Below are 23,832 nucleotides of genomic sequence, written 5' to 3' on the forward strand. Positions count from 1 at the left end.
ATGCCTAAAAATGAAGTTCGAAGGACTGCCCAAAACCACTCAAGAATGTTTATGATTCATAACATTAATTAACAGGGAAAGAGACCAAAATATATGCGCTATAATGTAATGCTGTAAAACACATACAGGTGGTATGCGCACTCTCACACAGGTGTGCGCTAATAAGTAAAAACAAAAACTGCATAGGAGTGATGGTGACGTTAAAAATAAAAACCTTATTTCCGACAGAAGCCTTGTTTGTTTGTTATTTTTGAGTGGGATTAATCATCACATAGAAGTTTTTAGAGAAATGGTTTATATTCACAAAGTGATCATAAATGTGTCTATATGTACAAGCAACATGACTATAAAGAGATTGGACACAGCCACAGCTACTGTCAGACATGGTGGGACATGACCATAACCCCAGTACTTAGAGGACTGAGGTTGGACAAAAAGTTCAAGGTCAACCTAGTGAATTTCAGACCAAGCTAGGCAATAAGACCCCTCAAAAACAAAATGAGGGTTGGTAAGATGAATCTGAGACTAAAGGTGCTTGCCACCAAACCTGAGGACTTGAATTTAATTCCTAGGACCCACGGAGGTAGAAGATGACAGACTCCCATGAATTGTCTGTCTTTCAACCTTTGTGCATTCACAAGTACACATGTGCTCACACACAAATAGTTTTAAGTAAAATGGTAACAGTAGCAACCCAGTGTTGACTTGTCACTTCCGGATGTTACTTGACTGACATTGTGAGCTAAAAAATGGCTCAGGGACTCAGGACTCTGGAAACCTGAGTGGATGCTATCAATCACCATCTTGGGTTGAAAAGCCTTCACTCTGAACAAAGTGCTTTCCTGGCATAGGAAGCATCTGTTCACCAAGGCAATGCCCTTGACTTTGTATCATGTATTGTGGCAAGAAGTAGCAAGGCAATAACAGGGTTCCTAGCAGAATGGCCTTGCTTTAGAGAATAAAAACTGCTACACACTACCCATATATCAAAGTTACCAACTAGCTTCTTTCTGGAGAACAAAACACAGGAGCATCACAAAATGATGTTTTTGAAGAAAAACACAAAGAGCGAATTAGAAAGAGCGTCCCAGTAAGGAATGAAGAAATGAAGTCTGACTTGAGAGGTATTAGTTTATTTGACATAGTGCATGATTCAAAGCATCTGATATCACAAAATGAACACAATTTCTCATCTCTCTGGTATAATATACTAGATACCCTGAACGTAGTCTATTCAAGGCTTACAAATAAATGAGACTCAGACTATGGTTATTTTGCGTGGCTTTGACCATTACTGGGGGTTAATCCCTAATCTACTTTTCTAACTGCTGGCCTGGCTACCTCTGCAGTACTGTGCCCAGATACTGATGTTTCTCCTGGCCACATGTCCATTTCCCTCATGGCAGCTCCTCCAGCGCTTTCCTTCTTCCTCTTGCTCTCCTCTCTCTCCTCTCTCTCTCTACCCCCAGGTAACTCAAACCTACCTACTAATCCCTCCAATAATTGGCTGTAGACAATTTTCTTTTTTTTAACCAATAGTTCTAAATTAAGGAACAAGGTTTGCACAACAAAAGCTTGTAAATGTAAGAATTCACTCACAGGCCTAAACCTTCATATACAGATTTAGCATTACAATACACAACATCAAACCCTTGTACCTAGAATTTAAGGGTTTCCCTAATTAGTACACATTTCACATTCTTTGAAGGCTTGTGGGGCAAATGGGAAACAAGGCTTCAAACTGTCCCTCTGAGCCAAAGGCACTTAATGTCAAAAGAAAAAGGACAGTAGAGTCACTCCACAGGCATTCCTGTGTGCTCAGAACTCGGAATTTGAGTGTCCCCTCACTGTCCCAATGAGATTTGTCACAACAATGTAAAAGACACTGATTTCCTTGAAAGAACAAAGTGCAGTATGAATATAAAAGACTCAAACCCCACCCTCTTCTGAAAATAACACGTAAGAGAACTCTCACCTTATATGATTAGCATTACTCAAGATTCACACATGGCAAAAAAATAGCTAAAAATAATCTGTCATAAATTCTTACTATGCAATCACAATACACTCCACTAGTGCGAATAGAATCTGTAAGGTGGAGAGCGCCTCATGTCGTCCAGTCCATCCCTCATTCCATGAGGGGATAGAGGCCCAGGCAGACAAGGTGCTGAACCCCAGGGTTTGACCCTGTGGCAGAGTCTGGCTAGGACTTCATGGTTCTCAGCTCTCTCCTCTTCAAAAGGCTCTCAAAGTAAAACACGGTGATGATCCCCAACGATGCACCACACGATAAAGCACAAGCACTGACAGACGTCAGCAATTTGGTCACACGACACAGTTCCTTTGGCCACGGGGTGGACATGTAACTCTCCTCAGGTGTGGGAATACTTTACATAAGATCTGTTCAGATGTCCAGCGGGAGGCCAGCTGCAAGTGAGCAACTTCTTGGATTTGGAAAAGCTCCTCTGTCAGTTTGCAGTGGGCAGGTGATCTGCTGCACAACGGAATCCCAGGTTGGATGCAGAGCTATCTGGTGTGTTCTGGCTTCGAGCTGCACAGCGATACCTGTAGCAATAGGACTATAAGAGATAACACGCCGTAAGAGATCCTGGAACCCTTGGGTTAAGGCTTCAATTAGATACAGCTTCACAACATACCTGGAACAGAGAACTCACTCGGAGCTCCTTGAAGGCAGAGCTGCCCCTGAACTGCCTTCTTAAGATATTCAGCATGGCAAAAGGCAAAACATTCAAGAGTCAGCCAGCCAGAGTCTTACCTTACAAATACCAGCTGCATATGGGAGAAAGGCCATCACCACTTTTAACACCCCCAAAAGCAAACAGTAACTTCCCATGGTTATCCATGTGACTGTGTAGTCGGCAGGCTACTACCAATTAAGAATCGTGTGTTCGTGTGTTCGTGTGTGTGTGTGTGTGTGTGTGTGTGTGTGTGTGTGTGCAGTATGATATAACCTACATAATCATATGATAAAAAAAACTAAAGACCCATGAGATTATAACATGTATGCACTCACAATCATCTGTAAAAGCAAAGCTTCTAATTTTGGCTATATTATATCAAGTTTTGACATTATAACAATAGATATAAATGACAACAAAAAGATTAACAACAGTATCAAATATCATGGAATATATTAAACACACTGACGAAAATTTAAGAATCAACATAGGAACTTAAACTTTCTTCCCAATACCTCAGGATTCTATATCATAGTAATAATAAAACTATATCTGTTGTGGTTTGGTTTATTTTATTCTATCTAATTGTGAAAGAGCATAGAATAAATGCTCACGCAAACATGGGCATTGGTTTCCCAGGACATATTCAGCATGGTAGCAGGCATTTTTGTCTGTTATTTCTTTGATTGTAAACCCCAGGCAAATCAAACAAGTTACAGAAGATGACACAGTTGTTAAAGGAAGCAGGATTCTACTCTGGACAAACTGTAGTGTGCTTCCTTTCTTAGCAAGAGTCTAGACTCCTGGTGCGAAGGGTACCATCCATCTCATATCTTCTTTCCTACCCCCAATACACAGCCTACTCATACACACACACACACACACACACACACACACACACACACACACACACACACACACAAATTCGGGACATGTATCTGTGGCCCTGGACTATTTGACACAGCATTTTGAAAGCTGCCAGATTCCAAAATAAGCATGCATGGAGCTCTTGTGAGGTTCATTCTCCAATCCAAAATAGCATGAAATACAAACAAACTAGTCATTCTGGGAACCATGAGCATAAGTCAGGAGTTGGCCATTGAGCCCATTGCTACCAGCTGGTAAAAGACACTTCAAAAAGAATTATGTAGAAGAAGTTAGGAACTCACACAGAAGAGATAATTTGTGGGAAGGGAAAAAAATAGGTCAGCATACAAGACACTTTTTTATTCCTATTATTTCTTTTCTCTCACAAAAAGCCAGATGCTTCTAATCTCCTTAAAAATTATCTGTGAGGCTGACATGGAAATTCTCTGGTGCATTTTCCCCATTTTAAAAAAGAGGAAGACATAATGTGCTATCTTCTATAGATAACAAAACAATAGCAACCAATTTTCCTCGTGGGGAGTGAGGAACAGAATGTATCACCAACACTCAGGAAGACAGACAGAAGATGAATTCTGAGTGTGCTTGAAACACAGAGGTGATGCCTCTGCATCTGTGTGATTGGCATGAACAGAAGCTTTCAAATGTCTGGCAAGAAGTGTGTGAGGAGACACAGCAGAATCATCAAACAGGCACTAGACTGCTGAGAAATGACAGAACGCTGATATTTCTAGATCAAACTCTGATAACTCAGAGCCTCTATGAAAGCTACACACATTCAGTGACTTCCACCTCAGCAAAGGTCAAGCTCAGGGCCAGGCACACTGAAGACTCGGCAGTCTGATCCCATGAAGGAGCTATACAGGATGAAAACGGCCAAGCATTTCCTTCCCTAACTGCAGACGCCAGGAGAACATGGCCCAGGTCTAGGCGTGGTCCTGGCCTGGCTTGTTGCAGGCCACAGGCAGATGTGAATACAATGAATACGCAACAAAAACGTACGAAGGGCCTTGAGCTGAGCTACTCATTTGGGTCTCTTGCAGAATGTCACTGTCTCTAGGAAGGCCTAAGTGACACATCCGTGCTTATGGTAATGGTTCTCAGAATGCACTTGTGATGATTAATGCCATCAATTTAATAGAACCTAGAATCACCAGAGAATAATATTTGCCCAGGCCTGTGAGGGATTATTTTGATGAGGTTAATTAATGTGGGAAGACCCAACCTAAATATAGGCAACATCATTCCCTCTGTTACAGTTCTAGACTATGGAAAAAGATGAAAGCTACTGAACACCAGGAATCGTCCCTCTGTTTCTTGACTGTGGACACAATGTGACCAGCTACCTCAAGCTATAAGCACTATGACTTCCATGTCATGATAGACTACCGTGACACTGTTAGCCAAAATAAACCTTTTCTTCCATAAGTTGCTTTTAAATTGTTTATTCTGTTTGTGTGCTGCATACTCCAGTGATCCAGTAACAGTCACCAGTCCTGCAATGTACTTCCTCCCACCCACCGAGTCTTCTCACTGGCACTTAGATTGCCTTAGTCAAGATATTTAATCACAGCAACAAGAGTAGTAACTAATGCACAGTGGATGGACAGACAGTCAGACAGACAGAAGTGGCTGTTCAGATACACATCCTAGGCTATCCACGCAGACATCCAAACATGCTGCTTTCATGGTTTTCACGTGGTCCTCAAGGTACATGTCTAACAAGCTTTCAGTCGCTGCTTAAGCCCTGGGGTGCGCTTTGAATAGCAGCAGCTTATGAAGCAGGCAGATGAGGTGGCTAAAGAGTGGTTTCAGAAGCACAAAAAAAAAAGCAAAAAGTGGGCAGAACAGCAGCCAGACTACACAGAGCCTGACACAGCAAGGTTAGACTAAATACATGAGAGCGCAGCGCACCAGCGCAATCTCAGACATGAGGGGTGCAGTCAGAGCAGACAGACAAGGAACCTGTTATCAGAGAGCTGGCATTCAAAGAGGGCAGTCAGACAGCAAACAGACTGAAGCATTCAACGCTGCTCCCAGCAGTGGTCAGCTCTGAAGACAGGAAAAGTGGGGAGACATGACCGGAAGCAATAGAGGCTGCTTTTTAGAGGGGATTTTGGAAAAGACTCTCTGAGAGAGAGCTGAGATGCCCAAAGAACTGGAAAACCGGAATTCCAGAGAAAATTAGCCAATGATGATTAATGTAAAAAGCATGCTATGTGCGCAGATAAATAAACAGAATCACTATGTCCACATTCTGAAGACTCAATACAAGTGAAAACTGTGATAAGCATTTTGCTAATTTTTTGACCAGCAAAGAAAAAAATCCCAATCTCAGTGGCTACTTAACCTTAGGCAGAGCCTTCCAGAATCTGTCCTCACTGATAAAATAAAGCCATTCGAACGTACACTCATCGTGGCTTGGAGACCGAGTGCCTCGTTAGACACGTGCCTAGTGTGAGAAAGCAATCCCCAGCACCAAAAAAATGAAAACTGACCAGAACAGAGCCCTGCGTAAGAGACAAACAAAGCAAGCCCTGGAGAGAGCACTGCTAATGCTTTGCTTTGGGGACACACACCCTGTCACTGACCCTCGGCTTGGCTGACCTTGTCCTCATGGAAACAAGAGCAGCACTGCCCAGCTTAGATCAGGCCTCTGAGATTCTGGGTTGTTCGGGTTGGGGAGTGGGGATGACACCTCTTCCAGCCTCCAGCTGTGGGTGCACTTGTGCCACCGGGATGGGAAGGAACGGGTTACGTGCCACATAAACCAGCAAGCTGAAGGGCAGATCTGGGGATAAGGCACAGGACTGCAGCTCTCCTTGGATGGATTAGTCTATATGCTACAAAAACCAGGCTGCAACAGCTCTGATGAACTTTTAATGCCTGCTCAGAGCAGTGTTGAAAAGGATTCCAAATCAATGACATAAAAGACTAGAAAAAGATTGGTGGTAGACAAAATTGTTATCATGACTATAATTGAAAACCTTGAGAATAATACAAAATAATTCAATTTTGAAAATATAGATATTAAATAAAACTCACAGCAGAATACCATCTAATAGTTTTCTCTAAGACATAAGATATCTGATTTTCATTGCCACCTTTCTCATTTTATTTCTTTTCTAAATTTTATGCAATGAAATTGTTTTGTTTGTATACGAAACACTTTCAAAACAGTCAGCAACCACATTTACTACTGGGTCACAGCAGTTCTCGAGGCTTCCATGAACCAAACAACTATGAACATCTGAATCCAAAAGAGAAAGCCTCCTCGTGCATGTGGTGAGGGGAGGGGGACATCACTTGGCTGTAGAGCACTTCCCCAGTGTGTGCAGTCCATGGTTCTGATCCTTAAACACATGCACACACGCACACGAGTATGGAGAGCTCAGGCCCAGCACTTGCAAAGAGTCAATTCATACTACTATCATTCTACTTACACACATCCATTCACTCAGAAAATACGTATTAATAAGTAGTTCTCCTAAACTTCAGTAACGGCTCACTAATGAGACACAGTTAAAGAGCAAATGTCCTGGTTATGAATGTTCCGGTTCTTTATATTTTCCTACCTCTATTTTCAGCATCAAGAGTGGTTCTTAAAGGAAGTTAGGTCTTTGGGTGGCTGGAAAATGGGTCATTCTATTAATTAAGAACAGAGGTAGTAGGAGGGACCTGTTTCAGCCTGATTTCATCAAAATGGCTAATTACTTTGTAAAAGTTCTCAGTTTCTGTGCTAAGGATGTGCTCTTGGCTCAGGAAACAATCCATTTCAGATAATGGCCTACAACCCTGGAGGCCTTCAACTCAAGTGGGACAGAAATATGGTTTTTGAGAGTAAAAGTTTTCTCAGACAAAGGCTATTTTTAAGGCAACTGTATCTCCCACTGAATCATTCTAGGGAAAGCTGTGCCAGAACCCAGGACTTACCATTGCTCTTTCAAACGGCACTAGACCAATGCCTTTGTCATCCTGGTAGAATGGTAGCACTGATGTGGGTATGGAATGAAGACCCCACATTGGAATGTTAGGTATCAATCTAACAACACCGAGAACCAAAGTCTGTATTTGAGTACTTATTATGTGAACTGCTCCATCAACTTAACATATACTGACTCTGTGCATTCTTCCAATAACCCTACAAGAAAGATATAAATAGCATGGACATTACACACGTGAGAAAAAACTGAGGCTGAGAGATGTTAATAGTGTGCCTTAGGCCATTCTGTGTAAGCAGCAGATCAGGGAATGATAGACTATATTCTTAACCGGTTGCTGTGCTACCTCAGAGCCTCTCTTTCTGTGTCCTTATCTTCTTCCTGAAGCTGTAACTTAGACTGTTAAAAATTGTGAATGAGGGGCCTAGAGAGATGGCTCAGCAGTTAAGAGCACTTACTCCCAGAGGACACAGGTTTGATTCCAAGAACCCACATAGTGGCTCACAACTACTAGTAACTCTAGTCTAAGGGAGTTCCGTGATCTCTTCTAGCCTCCACCAGCACTGAGAATACAAGTGGTATGCAGACATACATTCAGGCACAACACCCATACCACACACACACACACACACACACACACACACACACACACACACACACATGATTTTCTTAATTAATCTTGTTTTAAAAACTAGACATGATTATAGGAGTTTACTTAAACAACGCAAAGTGACCTTGGTTTATGTGGCTCAGTGGTTAAGGACACTAGGTGCTTTTCTAAGAGACCTGAATTCAATTCCCAGAACCCACATGGTAGCTCATAACTCTCTATAACTCTGAGGGTGTTCGACACACAAGTTGTGCAAAGACATAAATGCTGATAAATTACTCATACATACAAAATAAAAATGAATATTTTAAAAATTAACATTTTTTATATTTTAAAAATTAATTATAACATTCTTTCTTTTTATTTATTTCTGGAATTGCCATTTTTCTCTGGAAAATTCTAATTCCATACGGTTTTGTCATCCTGTTGTTCACAGATGTATTCTACAGGTTGACTCGGAAAAGTTAATCATTAACTTGACTCTACATCAGCCATTCATTTTAAAACAGTCATAGATTACAAGTCTAAGGAGAGAAAAATGAAGTCAGATAAACACCTTAATCCAACAAAGACAAAGATTAAAAAAGAACAAAGAACAGATAAGGCAAAGGAAAAAACCAAAATCTTAAGATACCCAATTCAAACCCAATAATATTAATAGTTTCATTAAATATAATTGGTTTCAATAATGAATGAAAACAAAGAGATTGAAATAATAAATTTAAAAATTCATATAAAAGATTTGATTCCTTAAAGACAGAATTCTCAGCGTGTACTCAGTAGAGACGGATAATGTACAATGCCAAATGTCTATTAAAGAAGAAAGTTGTGTTTCGATTTGGTTTCAGTGTATTCCTTTAGGTCATGAGAGGGGGAAGGCCTACCTGATGCTGACTAGAGCTAAGGACTCTGGGGGAGAAGAGTAGGATTCCATAAAGTCATTTGGGTCAAGTCACTATGTTTGACTCTTATTGACTTTATAGGAAGAGGAAGAATCATAATGAATGTGCACACACGAAATAAAACACACACACACACACACACACACACACACACACACACACACACACACACCATCACTTCCCATGTGATGCCTTAGAAACTTTCTGGGCCCAGCATGAATATAAGCACCATATGATGCTCCTTAACTTTGGATCCCTAAAAACATAAGCCAAAGTAAGCCTCTTTTCTTGAAAAATTTAATCGTTTTTGGGTTTTCATTATAGTAATGAAAAAAGGGCTAAATGCACAAGTCTAGGTCCAAATGCCTTTAAGAGGGAATTCTACCAAGCATTTCAGAAAGAAATGGTATTAATTTTACATGAACTCTTCTTAAAAATTGATTAAAAAAAAAAACCTTGAGAGGCTGGAGAGATGGCTCAGCGGTTAAGAGCACTGACTGCTCTTCCAGAGGTCCTGAGTTCAATTCCCAGCAACCACATGGTGGCTCACAACCAGGTGCATCTGAAAACAGCTACAGTGTACTCATATAAATAAAATAAATAAATCTTTAAGAAAAAAACCTTGATTCAAGACTACTTTACCATTAAATTTATGAATACAAAAATTACTAGGAACAACGAAAAAGGTTCTACTCAGCATTAATTATATGCAGATGTTCTCAACATTTTAGAAAACTGATTTCAAAATATATCAAACAGACACCACATCAAGAGTAAATGCAATGCTCATGGATTGGCAGGATTAATATAGAAAAAATGGCCATTTTACCAAAAGCGATCTACAGATTCAATGCAATCCCCATCAAAATACCAATCCAATTCTTCAAAGAGTTAGACAGAACAATTTGCAAATTCATCTGGAATAACAAAAAACCCAGGATAGCTAAAACTATTCTCAACAATAAAAGGACTTCAGGGGGAATCACTATCCCTGAACTCAAGCAATATTACAGAGCAATAGTGATAAAAACTGCATGGTGTTGGTACAGAGACAGACAGATAGACCAATGGAACAGAATTGAAGACCCAGAAATGAACCCACACACCTATGGGCACTTGATTTTTGACAAAGGAACCAAAACCATTCAATGGAAAAAAGATAGCATTTTCAGCAAATGGTGCTGGTTCAACTGGAGGTCAACATGTAGAAGAATGCAGATCGATCCATGCTTATCACCCTGTACAAAGCTTAAGTCCAAGTGGACCAAGGACCTCCACATCAAACCAGATACACTCAAACTAATAGAAGAAAAACTAGGGAAGCATCTCGAACACATGGGCACTGGAAAAAATTTCCTGAACAAAACACCAATGGCTTATGCTCTAAGATCAAGAATCGACAAATGGGATCTCATAAAACTGCAAAGCTTCTGTAAGGCAAAGGACACTGTGGTTAGGACAAAACGGCAACCAACAGATTGGGAAAAATCTTTACCAATCCTACAACAGATAGAGGCCTTATATCCAAAATATACAAAGAACTCAAGAAGTTAGACCGCAGGGAGACAAATAACCCTATTAAAAAATGGGGGTCAGAGCTAAACAAACAATTCACAACTGAGAAATGCCGAATGGCTGAGAAACACCTAAAGAAATGTTCAACATCTTTAGTCATAAGGGAAATGCAAATCAAAACAACCCTGAGATTTCACCTCACACCAGTGAGAATGGCTAAGATCAAAAACTCAGGTGACAGCAGATGCTGGCGAGGATGTGGAGAAAGAGGAACACTCCTCCATTGTTGGTGGGATTGCAGACTGGTACAACCATTCTGGAAATCAGTCTGGAGGTTCCTCAGAAAATTGGACATTGAACTGCCTGAGGATCCAACTATACCTCTCTTGGGCATATACCCACAAGATGCCCCAACATATAAAAGAGACATGTGCTCCACTATGTTCATAGCAGCCTTATTTATAATAGCCAGAAGCTGGAAAGAACCCAGATGCCCTTCAACAGAGGAATGGATACAGAAAATGTGGTACATCTACACAATGGAATATTACTCAGCTATCAAAAACAATGCCTTTATGAAATTCATAGACAAATGGTTGGAACTGGAAAATATCATCCTGAGAGAGGTAACCCAATCACAGAAAAACACACATGGTATTGATAAGTGGTTATTAGCCCAAATGCTTGAATTACCCTAGATGCATAGAACACATGAAACTCAAGACAGAGGATCAAAATGTGAATGCCTCACTCCTTCTTTAAAAGGGGAACAAGAATACCCTTGGCAGGGAATAGAGGGGCAAAGATTAAAACAGAGGCAGAAGGAACACCCATTCAGGGCCTGCCCCACATGTGGCCCATACATATACAGCCACCCAATTAGACAAGATGGATGAAGGAAAGAAGTGCAGGCAGACAGGAGCCGGATGTAGATCGCTCCTGAGAGACACAGCCAGAATACAGCAAATACAGAGGCGAATGCCAGCAGCAAACCACTGAACTGAGAATAGGACCCCCGTTGAAGGAATCAGAGAAAGAACTGGAAAGCTTGAAGGGGCTCGAGACTCCATATGAACAACAATGCCAAGCAACCAGAGCTTCCAGGGACTAAGCCACTACCTAAAGACTATACATGGACTGACCCTGGACTCTGACCTCATAGGTAGCAATGAATATCCTAGTAAGAGCACCAGTGGAAGGGGAAGCCCTTGGTCCTGCTAAGAGTGAACCCCCAGTGAACGTGATTGTTGGGAGTAGGGCAGCCTTCGGGGGAGGATGGGGAGGGGAACACACATAGAGAAGGGGAGGGGGAGGGGTTAGGGGGATGTTGGCCCGTAAACCGGGAAAGGGAATAACATTAGACATGTAAATAAGAAATACTCAAGTTAATTAAAAAAAAAAAAAAAAGAAAAGAGCAGCCCCCTTACTTAGCAGTAGATGGTCAACACAAAAATAATACAAAGGTGTTTTTGTAGGGTTTTTTTTCTTTGCTTCATATTGCTCCTTTTTTGCTCTTTTTAGGCAGAAAACAAACCAAGAAAAACAATTAAAACCTTACTGGTATTTTGCTGGTTAAAAAAAAAAAAAGAGTAAATGCAAGAGGCAGCAACAGCACAGTGACGGCTACGACGGGAGACTGTGCTGGACACGGTCAGGTGCAATGTGAGAGTCTGGGTGCCATAGGGACACTAGCTTAGTCTTGGCTACATAGGGAGACGCTGACTCAAAAATAAGTAAACAAAGAAACAAAAAACCCAAGAAAATGAAAATCTATCACTGCATGTCATCATATTATACTGAATTAACTGACTAAAAAGGAAAAGTAAGTCGTTTCAATGGATATACAAAAACCATCTAGCAAAATCTACTTCATTGATGATTCAAAACTTTGAATATCCTCAGTCTGGTATGAAATATAACAACTCCAGGAGCATAACACTTAATTTCAAAAAATCTTAGCACTTGGAAAGAGGGCAGAGGCATGTGGATCTTTGTGGATTCAAGGACAGCCTGATCTATGTTGGATGTTCCAGGCCAGTGAGAGATACATAGTAGGACTCTGTCTCAAACAGAACGAAAGGGAGGGAGGGAGGGAGGGAGAGAGAGAGAGAGAGAGAGAGAGAGAGAGAGAGAGAGAGAGAGAGAGAGGAGAAGGAGGAGAAGGAGAGAGGGAGGGAAGGAGGAAGGGGGGAGGGAGGGAGGGAGGGAGAGAGAGAGAGAGAGAGAGGAGAGAGAGGAGAAGGAGAAGGAGAGAAGGAGGGAAGGAGGAAGGGGGAGGGAGGGAGGGAGGGAGAGAGAGAGAGAGGAGAGAGAGGAGAAGGAGAAGGAGAGAGGGAGGGAAGGAGGAAGGGGGGAGGGAGGGAGGGAGGGAGGGAGGGAGAGAGAGAGGAGAGAGAGGAGAAGGAGAAGGAGAGAGGGAGGGAAGGAGGAAGGGGGGAGGGAGGGAGGGAGGGAGGGAGAGAGAGAGGAGAGAGAGGAGAAGGAGAAGGAGAGAAGGAGGGAAGGAGGAAGGGGGGAGGGAGGGAGGGAGAGAGAGAGAGGAGAGAGAGGAGAAGGAGAAGGAGAGAGGGAGGGAAGGAGGAAGGGGGAGGGAGGGAGGGAGAGAGAGAGGAAAGAGAGGAGAAGGAGAAGGAGAGAGGGAGGGAAGGAGGAAGGGGGGAGGGAGGGAGGGAGGGAAGGAGAGAGAGAGAGAGGAGAGAGAGGAGAAGGAGAAGGAGAGAGGGAGGGAAGGAGGAAGGGGGGAGGGAGGGAGGGAGGGAGGGAAGGAGGAAGGGGGGAGGGAGGGAAGGAGAGAGGGAGGGAAGGAGGAAGGGGGAGGGAGGGAGGGAGGCAGGCAGACAGACAGACGGACAGAATGAGAAATGAGCCCCGCAAGGTAGAACATGTCCATGCTCGCATTTATTGGGGCTTTGAGGCAGAAAGAATGCTTTATTTTGGGAGATAGAGACTAGCTTGGCTAGCGTACTGAGCCCCTGACTCAAAATTTTAATTAATTAACTAGTTAATTAATTGTGACTCCATAAAGTTAAATTTATCTACATCTTATTATTAATGTGGATATGTTGTCCTTTTTTAAGACAGGGTCTCACAGCTGGCTAGCCCTGGCCGACCTCAAACTCATGGAACGCCATATGCCTTTGCCTCCTGAATGATGAAATTAAAGTGGTGTGCCACCATGCCCAGTTTAATGTAGGTCTGAAACAAGAATTGAGTTGAAGTGAATGAACTTCCTTCCTGAGTCACATGGCCAAGGTAGGAAATACGCCTACAAACTCACCCGTGTATGTGCACTAGAGCTGCCTGAGGCTATTACCCAACTTTGCTGTGTGTTCTCAACGCTTGCAGAGCTTCAAACCATCCTGAGGTCCAGGCTACACAGCAGGAAAGCCTAACCAGATGGTGGCAGAAGCGAAAAGCCAGGCTTTATCTGATATGTATGATGATTCTGAAGTAAGTTTGAGGGCTACTGGTTTAGGACCAAGTTAAAGTTTGACAATGTCTCTATTATAAATCAGTAACTTAATTATAGTAACCACTATAGATGACTTTAAATCTCTAGGACTGAGTCAGTTACCACGCAGATTCTTGGTAATAATAAACTGCAAAATGCCTCAGTACAGAGCCTAAAGACAGACCCTGAGTGCTCAAGGCACGAAAAATTCATGACTCAAAGAGAAAAAAAAAGTCAGGTTCTATTTCCAAATTCCTTATGAAGGTTCCTTGAGAGGCGCTGATCATTTAGCCTAACCAAGAATTGCCAGTTTGGACACTGAAATCACAACACACGAAGCAAAAGTGCACGTTTACACCCGACACACTTGAATGCTTCCATTTTGGTAAACCACAAGCCACCCTGCATTTATAACTGTAGCTTGAAGCTCAACAGAGAACTCAGAAACTAAGAGTGCAGTCCTAGACCTGCATGGGAAGAGGCAGAGGGCCCAACCTATTTCCCAGGCCAACAGAAAGAAGCCCCTCAGTGGTGCAAGAGATAGCAGCTGATCCAGTTGTCAGGATGCGGCCCACAAGCTGCTTCTCCTGCTCCTATCGCCTGTCCTCTTAGTAAGGTGAAGACTCTCCTGTCTTTTCTCATTTGGATGTGAAGAAGTTTGCATCAGCACAAACAGGTGGGGCAATGAACATGTGGCCCACAGGAACAGCTCAGCAGCAGAGTTATAACTGACCTTATGGCACATGTAGGATCCACCCTTCTTCACTCGGTCTTTCCCAGAAGTGGGGCCTTTCTAGGGATGAAGAGAAAAGTCATTTGTTAGTCTGGACAACATACATGCTCCTCACAGAATGGAGGACTTCTGTCCATTTTGGCAGAAGAAGTCATTCCGTGGCTACCCAGACTCTCCATGTGTTTCTGTCCTGACACTGTATATGTTCTCACTCTTCGGAATACCCATGACCCCAAATGTCCACCTACCAATTTTCTACAATCCACCTCAAGTCCCTGCCTCTGCATGAAGACAGTGATGACAGAAAGCTATCTAACCCTAATCTCCCAATTTCATTTTTTGCCTCAGTGCCTATAAACTGCTTGGCAGCCTCTCCTGCTCATCACTCTGATATTCCAATTTACCCTTATTACTCATTCAGATAGCAAGGGTGAGTTATGTTGTTGCTGGCTAATAACTGCTTTGTGCTTTACCCAGGATTCTCTTACAACTTCAGAAACATGTAACTGTCAATGTAATTCAGAAATAGAACACTGTTTTCTTTAAAAATAAAACAAAATGCTTTAGAGACAGTGCCGTTCTGAACAAGGCACTGTGTAAGTATTTTGTATTGATTCTTATACCATCAATAACCCCTTTGGAGGAAGGAAAATGAAGAAAGAAGATTTACACCCAGGCTTTGCTCCAGGTTCAGTGCTCTGAAGCACTCTGCCTTAGTTCTCCTTAGAAACCAGAAAGGCAGGAAGTTGGAGAGAGCTTAATGCTGGCAAGAAGGAACTGCAAAGAGAACAAAGACCCAGACAGAGCAGCCAAAAGGTATGTCTGCTTCTTCCAGAAAGAAGTTCTGATAAAAGGGCAACAGACATGAAATCCTGGCGCTTCAGCTGCCAAGATAAAAGCCTCTCCATCAAGAATGTCCTCCAGAGGTACATAGGAAGTGCCAAGAAACTCCCAGAAGCCAGAGCCGGAGTGCGGGTGGGAACGGTTTGTTTTTCCTTTGTTGTTCAAAAAGACAACTAATCACACAGCCATCTGCTCTGTTTACTGAAAATAAGAGAAGCCCTGCACAATCCTCCTCCTGGCTTTGTTTTCCCATTTCTAGCTAAAACATATTTGTTAAATACTATTGATTAAAAGACAAAAGGTAAAAGGACTATGCTCAACCCACCCTCAAAGAAGGCAGCACACTATCATGCCAGTGTTGTCCAGGTGGAGAGAAGGGCAGGTTTCTTCCAAAGTATTTTATACACTGTCACTCAATCCCATACTCTATATAATTCCTTTGCAAGTTCGGGGTATATCTACTGCCTTAAAACACTTAGATACATTAATACTATTACGATTATAATTGGCAAGCTGAAAATGTAAAAGCTACCAGTGAAAATAAAGGCTCGAACCACAGCTTTCTCTTACATCAGAATTTCTGGGTGAGTTTATCAATGTAGAAAAGGAAGGCACTTGGGGCTGGAGAGACAGCCCAGCTGTTGAAAGCACTGGTTACTCTTCCAGAGGACCCAGGTTCAATTCACAGCACCCACAAGGCAACTCACAGCTATCTGTAACCTCAGTCTCCGGGGACTAGAGGCCTTCTTCTGGCCTCTGTGGGCACTGCATGCACATGGTACACTAACATATGCAAGCAAAAACATCCACACATAAAAGAAGATGGGAAGGGTAAGGCATCAATCAAGAATTCGCTTGAAGCATGTATAATTGCATAGCTGCCCACTATGATGACCACATAGCTTAAGACTGGTTTTTGCTTGAAAAATCCCTGCATTTGCTGCTTTGGGAGGTTCTCCACATTGTGTCAGACCAGAGGTTAATGCCAATTTGGTTCTCAAACAGCTATCATAGTATGTGCTAGAATATAAGATTAATTTTGTTCTGTTAAAATACATGTAAGACGTAGGTCATTCACCAACGGGAAGATGTGAAAACTAAAGTCCCTTCTCTGCTACTCCAATGACCTAAAGTTGCAGCTGAAAAATATGTCACTCTTTCTGGTGGTGCAGCACTAACAAGAACCACTGCAGGCTAAGCCAACTGCACCAGCCAACACATTCCTGAACCTAGACACTGCTCGGCTACTTGCTCTATATGAGACTATTTTTGCTATGCGGCAAGATATAGGATTAGGCGCAACTGTTTGAAATGCTTACCGCTTTGCCAATAAGGCTGGGAAATCACTAAGAGGATGCCACATCTAAAATAGTGACCCTAAACACTCAAGCTCAACAGAGCCTTAAAGGCACTATTGATTTGAGTGGATGAGATGACTCAGGAGTTCTGGGGTTTGTCACAAAATTTTTATGATCTAATTTCAATCCATAAGACTTATATGAAGGAAGGAGAGAACTGACTCATGCAAGTTGACGTCTGACTTCCTGATACATACTGGGACACAGATGTGTCCACACATATACACACAAACAAAAGAAATAAGTGGGTTAGTGATGGAGACACCACTCATTTTGGGTGCAGTACATAGAGAAATCAACCTCAGACTGACCAATAAACTCTCTCCTGGAGAGTTTACTGCACAGTAACAGGTGCTTATCAAGTCTGCATTTAGTGCAGAACCCTAAATGCTACAATACTGACAAGTTGGTAAGATGCACACAACAGTGGAATGATGGTTATAGGAGTAACCAACTGCTTCCCGGTTGGATATGACCACAACTCCACAGGAAGAATTTTATACCTGGTCAAAAGTCCATTGCTGTGAAGACCATAGGCTTAAGGGAAGCCTAAGGATTTTGTTTTGCTAAGTGGCCACACTGTCACACTGCTTTTCTAAATATTTATGTTTACACATATGGATTTATATTGCTCTCATCTTTGGTCAGAGAAGATTCTTATAAGACTCATAACTGGACAGTAAGCAACCCTAATGAAACTCACTGGGACAGATAGATGTGGACACACACACACACACACACACACACACACACACACACACGGGGTGGCAGACGACTAGTTATGGAGAGGATGTGGATCAGAATGATTCGAATCAGGATAAAATGGCAATGAGGTAAAAATTATAACTCTGTATGTGTATGAAAATATTATAATGAAAACTACTATTGTGTATAATTGATACATCCTAATAAAAACAATTTAAAACAAAGTACAAATACTTTTAAAAAATAAATGAGATAGCTGCTCCTCCCCGCCAGCCAGCTTCTGTAGCGCAACGGCTTTCGCTTTACTTCATGAGACCATGGGGGGCTCTCCAGAGTGGTGGCCAGGATGGCCCCGAGCCCGCGAAAACCCAGCCTCCAGCACCTCAGGGTCCGCAGCAGACTCAGCCAGAATCTGGCCCGTGGGGGCCACTGGACGATGTGCGCTTTCTAATCGCCTGCACGTCCTGGTACTGACCCGGCTACCCCTGGCCCTCGTGCCCTCCTGGGCCTGACCTAGCTTTTATCTCCTCACCCTGTGATTTCCTGTCTCACTCCCTCTGGGCAGAGAGAGATTCAAGATAGATCATGGAGACTAAAAGGCCCACAGGGCCACTTCAGGGGATTGCACCACAACTTCAGACTTGTTCCCTTCCTCGACGGCCCCCAACCAGCTCAAGCCCCCTTTATCTCTGACCATGGGCAGCCTTCCTGAAGCAGAAGAGCTAGGACCAGATGAGGCCTCCTAGAAGGATCATGACGCTGTTGAATTCTGGTTTCTCCCTCACTAGAACTGAGCTGTTGCAGGTGTCCCAGGCCATGGCCGCATGTGCTGGTCTCCAGAGAACCTTACCACTGTGACCCTCCCACACTCCTGAGGTTCCTGGGGGCGGGGGTAGGGACATTGATTGCTAGTTAGAAGATGAATGAGGCAACCCCAGAACTACATTCCCAAGCCTCCCTTTTTCTCCTGAAGCTTCTTTAGGGCACACATATGTCCTGGTCTTTGTTCCTACACCCCAGGGAAAAGACACTGTATTTCTGTTTTATTTAGAAATGATTTAAAAAAAACATTGTACACAGGCTGATCAGTGTAAAATGTAACCAACACTGAAATGCTGTGATGTCACCCAGGCTGAGGGGAAACTGAGCTCTGGGGGGCGGGGCACGGGAGGGGCTCCAGTACTTTGCCTCTCTGACTGCTCTTACCTGGGCTGATGGACAGACAGATGACCACACGCAGAAGAATCCAAGATTGGAAGCTTCTAGTTGAGTCCTCTCTGGGCCCGGCCCTGCGCCCCTCACATCTGCAGCCTGGGCTGCCTGCCTCCACCTCCTGCTCTTTCTCAGCTGGCCTTGGAAAGCCAGTAGCCAACAGGGAGCCTACAGGGCCTAGAGCTTTGAAGAAGTGAGAGCACCAAGCTGAGGAGAGGGACCAGGAAACTAGGGGAGGGAGGCCCAGAAGAGAGGACTAGAAGAGACATTTATCTCAGGCCCTGGAAGGGCCCACGCATGGGGACACAGACCCAGCCAGGGCCCCTGGATGGCAGGTGCAGATAAGACCTCCTTGTGCTTCATCTGAGGGTAAGATGAGAATTACCCTCAGCCTCTCAGAGCCTACAGGAGTTCCATGTGAGTGGACAGGTGTGAGCTAATAAAGTGCTTTGCAAAGTATAAAACACACACACAAAAAAATAAATATATGAATGAGCCTCTCAGAAAAAGATCTGCCATGGCACTGAAGATGTCACGTGCATGTGTGAGCACTTCAGTGGTACTCAGATGCTGGCCAACAGCCCCAAAGCAATTGGCAGAGTGTGGGCAGGACAGGAAAGATCAGGCAGTTTACAACCGCTACAGACTTATCTTTCCAACTATAATGGAAATCAGAGCCTGAGAGAAGTTAGCTGCAAGTTGTTTGAAATCAGAAAATGCCTTTGATATCAGCCACACCATATCATGAGCTTTTTTGCCTCTAAGAAACTCAAAGGAGGGATCATGAAACTATTCACAATTTCAAAGGCTCTTTTAAACGGGCTCACAGATCTCTCTGTGAAATATCTGCTCAGCAACCCAGACAGATGCCTGGAAGCCCCGTGTTCTTCCTACTCACCAATACCACACCTCATCAGCTTCCTAAGAAGATCTCTCTGCCTAACATATTTGCTCCCAGCCGTTCATTAAACTCAAGGTTCACCTCATATGTTATCTCAGGGTGAAAAACATGGGCTCAATCAACTTGGGTCCAAATCCTGCTCCTGACATTGAATAAGCCTTTGGGATAGTTATGCAACCCCTCTATGCTCCCAGGTTCCTCCTTTAAAATGCAGAAATAATAACCATCCCAGCTTCTCTGGACAGATGTACAGACTGAAGGAGATAATGTGTAGGATGCACTAAACAAATGACAGGAGATCTGTGTCATGCTGATGTTACTACTTCATATTAATTTATAACTAACTCAGATTTCCCAAAGGTGCTCATGAACTTAATAGCCCTGGTAGTGAATAACTTCACATTCAAACCCACAGAGACCACTTGATCTAGTTTGTCTAATGCTCAATTCCCAAGTGGAGTTGTCCAAGTCCCAAAAAAATTCATGGTATATTAATAACCCTTGGAGACTAAAGACAGACTGTTTTATACTATAATAAAATTGCATAGCTAAAGTACCATCACACAGTACAGTCAGTCTGATCCAATCATGGCATCAGACTTGGTTGAACTGATCTTTTCATCACTAAAACCAACACAGAAACCTGTGGGTCAAAGATAGCAGAGTTAATGGCACTTTGATATACAGTGAAAAAAAATTCAAAAATATTCGCCTTTATTCTAAGGTCTATCTACTAGCCTAATTCAAATCATATCTCAAATACCAAAGACAAAAACTGAAATTCATAATCTTCTATTGGAAAAGGGAAGCTATTCTTTACTTTTAAAAATATTTAAAGAGCAATTTTTTGACTATCTCAAAATATCTCCCAATGCAGGGAGATAATCTGAGTTCTTCCCTCTCTTTCATCCCTACATCCAAGTAGTCCAATTAATTAGCTTTACCTCCAAAGGAGAGTTCTAATGGATGTCAGCTCATCATCTCCATGGCAACATCTCTGATTCAAACCACCATCATTTGTCAGCAGAACCAACTACAATAGCCTCCTAACAGGTCTTTCTAGCTTTTAAAATTGTACCCGGTGGGAGCCCAATAACATTTATAGAATAGATAAAAGGTTGGCATTATGAAAAAAAGCAAGATAAAATGGAATGTGTAATATACAATTCCATTTACCTAAAACTGAAAATCATCCAGATAATCTGTGCTTTCTAGAAAGAGGATCACAAATGAGAGACAGAGTAGGTTACAAGGTGGCACAAGGTGACTCGTACAGTCACTATTCTGACTGGTATTATTTCATGGACAATTACCAAACTGGATTAAAATGAACACTTCAAATGTATGCAGTTTATTGCATATCAATATCAATTATACCAAGATAATGCTGGGGAGTACTTGCTTATTTGCTTGTTTTGAGTCTGGGTCTTACCAGAGTAGACCTGGCTGGCCTGGAACTCCCTATCTAACCAGGAGGCCTCAAATTCATAGAGATCCACCTGCCTCTGCATTCCAAGTACTGGGAGGTCTGCATACCCAGCCACAGTTGGGGTTTTTGAGCAAAAAACAAAAACATATAATGATAAAGTCAGAGTAAGCTGTAAGTCAGTAAGAATACTAAGTCATTTTCAGTAAAATACAAAATCTGAAGCATTACTGCAGGGGTCTCTTTGAACACATGGCCAGCAGATCTCTGTGCCTCCTACACATCCCTGGGGACAAGAAGGAACAAACATGGAGCCAACAAGATCTGCTGGGAGCTGGTGGTAGAGCTGACTGTTGAGGGCACAGGGCTCAGTAACCTATCTGTTTCTACTTTTGCATGTCTGGAATTTTCAATAAATAAAATCATTTTTAAAGTCAAAGAACACAAAAGTTTAAACTAAAATAAATGAAAAGAAAGACTGTGTCTTCTAGGACCCCAAATGCTAGTTAGCAAAGACGTTCTTAGAAGTTTAAATGCAGAGGATTTCAGAGATTAAAGGGAAAGATTTTATTCTGTACAACCTTGAGAAGTGCACTCGGCTGAGTGCTAAGAATTGAGAAAAGATGCCTTTGCCCTGGTTAACTGCGTGCTGGATTCCCTGGCACACATGCCTTCTAGCCAAGCCTTCCAGCTGGCAGATGACGTGGACTCCTACAGGCAAGGTGCCAGCAGCCCAAGATTCAGGGCAACAAAAAAATCATCCATTGCCTGCATACTAACATAGCAATAGGGGCAGCACAGGTGTGACTAAAACACACGCTCTGCTCACCGCTCCTAAAAGAAGTTTCTTCAGTCACTTCTGCCATCTTCTTTTTTAAGGCAAAGTACCACTGTGGTAAGCCAGGGAGAACTGGAGTGATGGGTACAGATCATCACATCAGCCGCTCCCCCACCTTCTTTAAAGAAAGGCATTCTGCTTTCAAACATCCCATAACGTAGAACAATAAATGAGCGCTGACTGTTGTATGTCACAATTACTGTAAGTACAGTAACCTTTTTTATCCCATTTGATCCCCAGTGATGACTCTGAAAGCAGGAAGTATTACTTTAAGGATAAGGAACTTGGAAGCCTGAGAGCAATGAAATGTGTGGTGTTCTGGGCTCACAGCTATTGAGCCGTGCAGGAGTAGAGCCCACACTATCAGAACACCTACCTCACCTCTAAGCAACCAACATCTTATTATAGGTGTCACAGAATCTCTTCCCCATGTACGAAATAAAATGTACCAATAATTCTTTTATGTTCAGTATTGGCATGAAAAAGGATTTTAAGGGTAAGTACATAAGAGCATTACTGAAAATAAAACTCATTGAATTATGTGAAATGTTATTCATCCCTGAGGAAAGAATCAGTGAAAAAGGGTACTCAAGCGGGGCTTGTTGTAAATGCCTTTAATCTCGGCACTTGGAAGGCAGAGGCAGGAGGATCTCTGTGAGGTAGAAGCCAGAATGGTCTATACAGTGAGACTCTCTCTCTCTCAAAACAACAAAAAAGAAAAAGAAAGGGGTGGGGAGAGGGAGAGAGAAAGGGAAAGAAGGAGGGAGAGAGAGAAAAAGGTACACAATTAGGTTTAATTGTTACATTAAAAGGGGAAAGAGGAAGGTGATGCCACAGGAAGGTCAAAGGTAGAGGGAAGTTCACGTTAGAACTACAGCCTATGAGACACACAACCCAAACAAACAGCTTCCCGGTTCTCAAAGCAAGAACACTGCAGTGGTGAATTACCCTGCTTGGGGAGGGAAGGAGAACAGCCATCTGTTCTACTCTTCGTGCTGTTTGTCCCACTCATGCTAGGTCAAAGAGCAAGGGAATTCTTAAAACCATTCAAGGTGCTCACACCAGGATCAATGGCTCTCCATTGTCTCAAAATGTACAATTTTTGCTTCTGGAATCATGTATAGAGTATGGTATTTAACATACTAATTCTATTCACAGAATCAGCAGCATGTAAGGAAACCTAGAGGCTGATACTTATCGCATACACACTATGTCTAAGTACTGCTTCTATGTCTTACATCTGTGAAATGGCCATTCACTGTAATAAATTCAATTATATCATTATTATAAGGTAACCGCATACTGTATCATTTAAATAAAGAATGTTTAAAAGACAAAGGAAGAACTATTAACAATCATGCCAGCACAGGCCATGTATGAGCACTCAGTCATTTGCCCCATTTTTTTAAATGAAGAATTAAGAGACAGGGTGAGAAGCCTCAAGGTCACAGTCAGGCAGGGAGCCAGGGTTCAAGCCTAGGCTGTCAGGCTCCACTCGGTCACGTGCTCTGTGTGGGCTACCTCATATAGTGTCATATTTCCACCATAAATGATTCAGCTGTTCAGCTGAGGCACATACGCCTTCCTTTACAGATCCTTCTCAGGAAAAGACCTACAACTCATGGAGAATCATGAGTAAACGGTTCTTTTTTTAAAATGACATTGGTTAGCTTTGCCTGTTCCATATTCACATAGGGTTTATTTGGGGGGCGGGAAAGGGGGAGAAGGCTCACTATATCCCAGGCTAGCCTCAAACTTTAATATATGAAAAACTAAAGTAAGTGCAGTTATGGGAATGAATGAATGCACAGGG

The 23,832-nt window shown here is 42.6% G+C and overlaps 1 protein-coding gene across 2 annotated transcripts in view; it reads right to left on the reverse strand.

Moving 5' to 3' along the window:
* Positions 1-1,117: 1,117 nt before the first annotated feature.
* The window catches only part of Sumf1 (sulfatase modifying factor 1), an 81,961-nt gene continuing 59,246 nt past the window's right edge, over positions 1,118-23,832 (reverse strand). Inside the window, exons 8-9 of one of the 2 annotated variants that reach the window (NM_001108639.1) lie at positions 14,737-14,796; positions 1,119-2,579 (exon numbers count right to left, since the gene is read on the reverse strand). In NM_001108639.1, coding sequence (NP_001102109.1) covers positions 2,469-2,579; positions 14,737-14,796 — 171 coding nt within the window. In that variant the 3' untranslated portion in view covers positions 1,119-2,468. Of the gene's footprint in view, positions 2,580-14,736; positions 14,797-23,832 lie in introns of both variants that reach the window. The other variant, XM_039107827.2, reaches the window with a different exon arrangement.

The sequence above is a fragment of the Rattus norvegicus genome, chromosome 4 (genome assembly GCF_036323735.1).
Source record: "Rattus norvegicus strain BN/NHsdMcwi chromosome 4, GRCr8, whole genome shotgun sequence".
NCBI classification, from domain to species: Eukaryota; Metazoa; Chordata; class Mammalia; order Rodentia; family Muridae; genus Rattus; species Rattus norvegicus.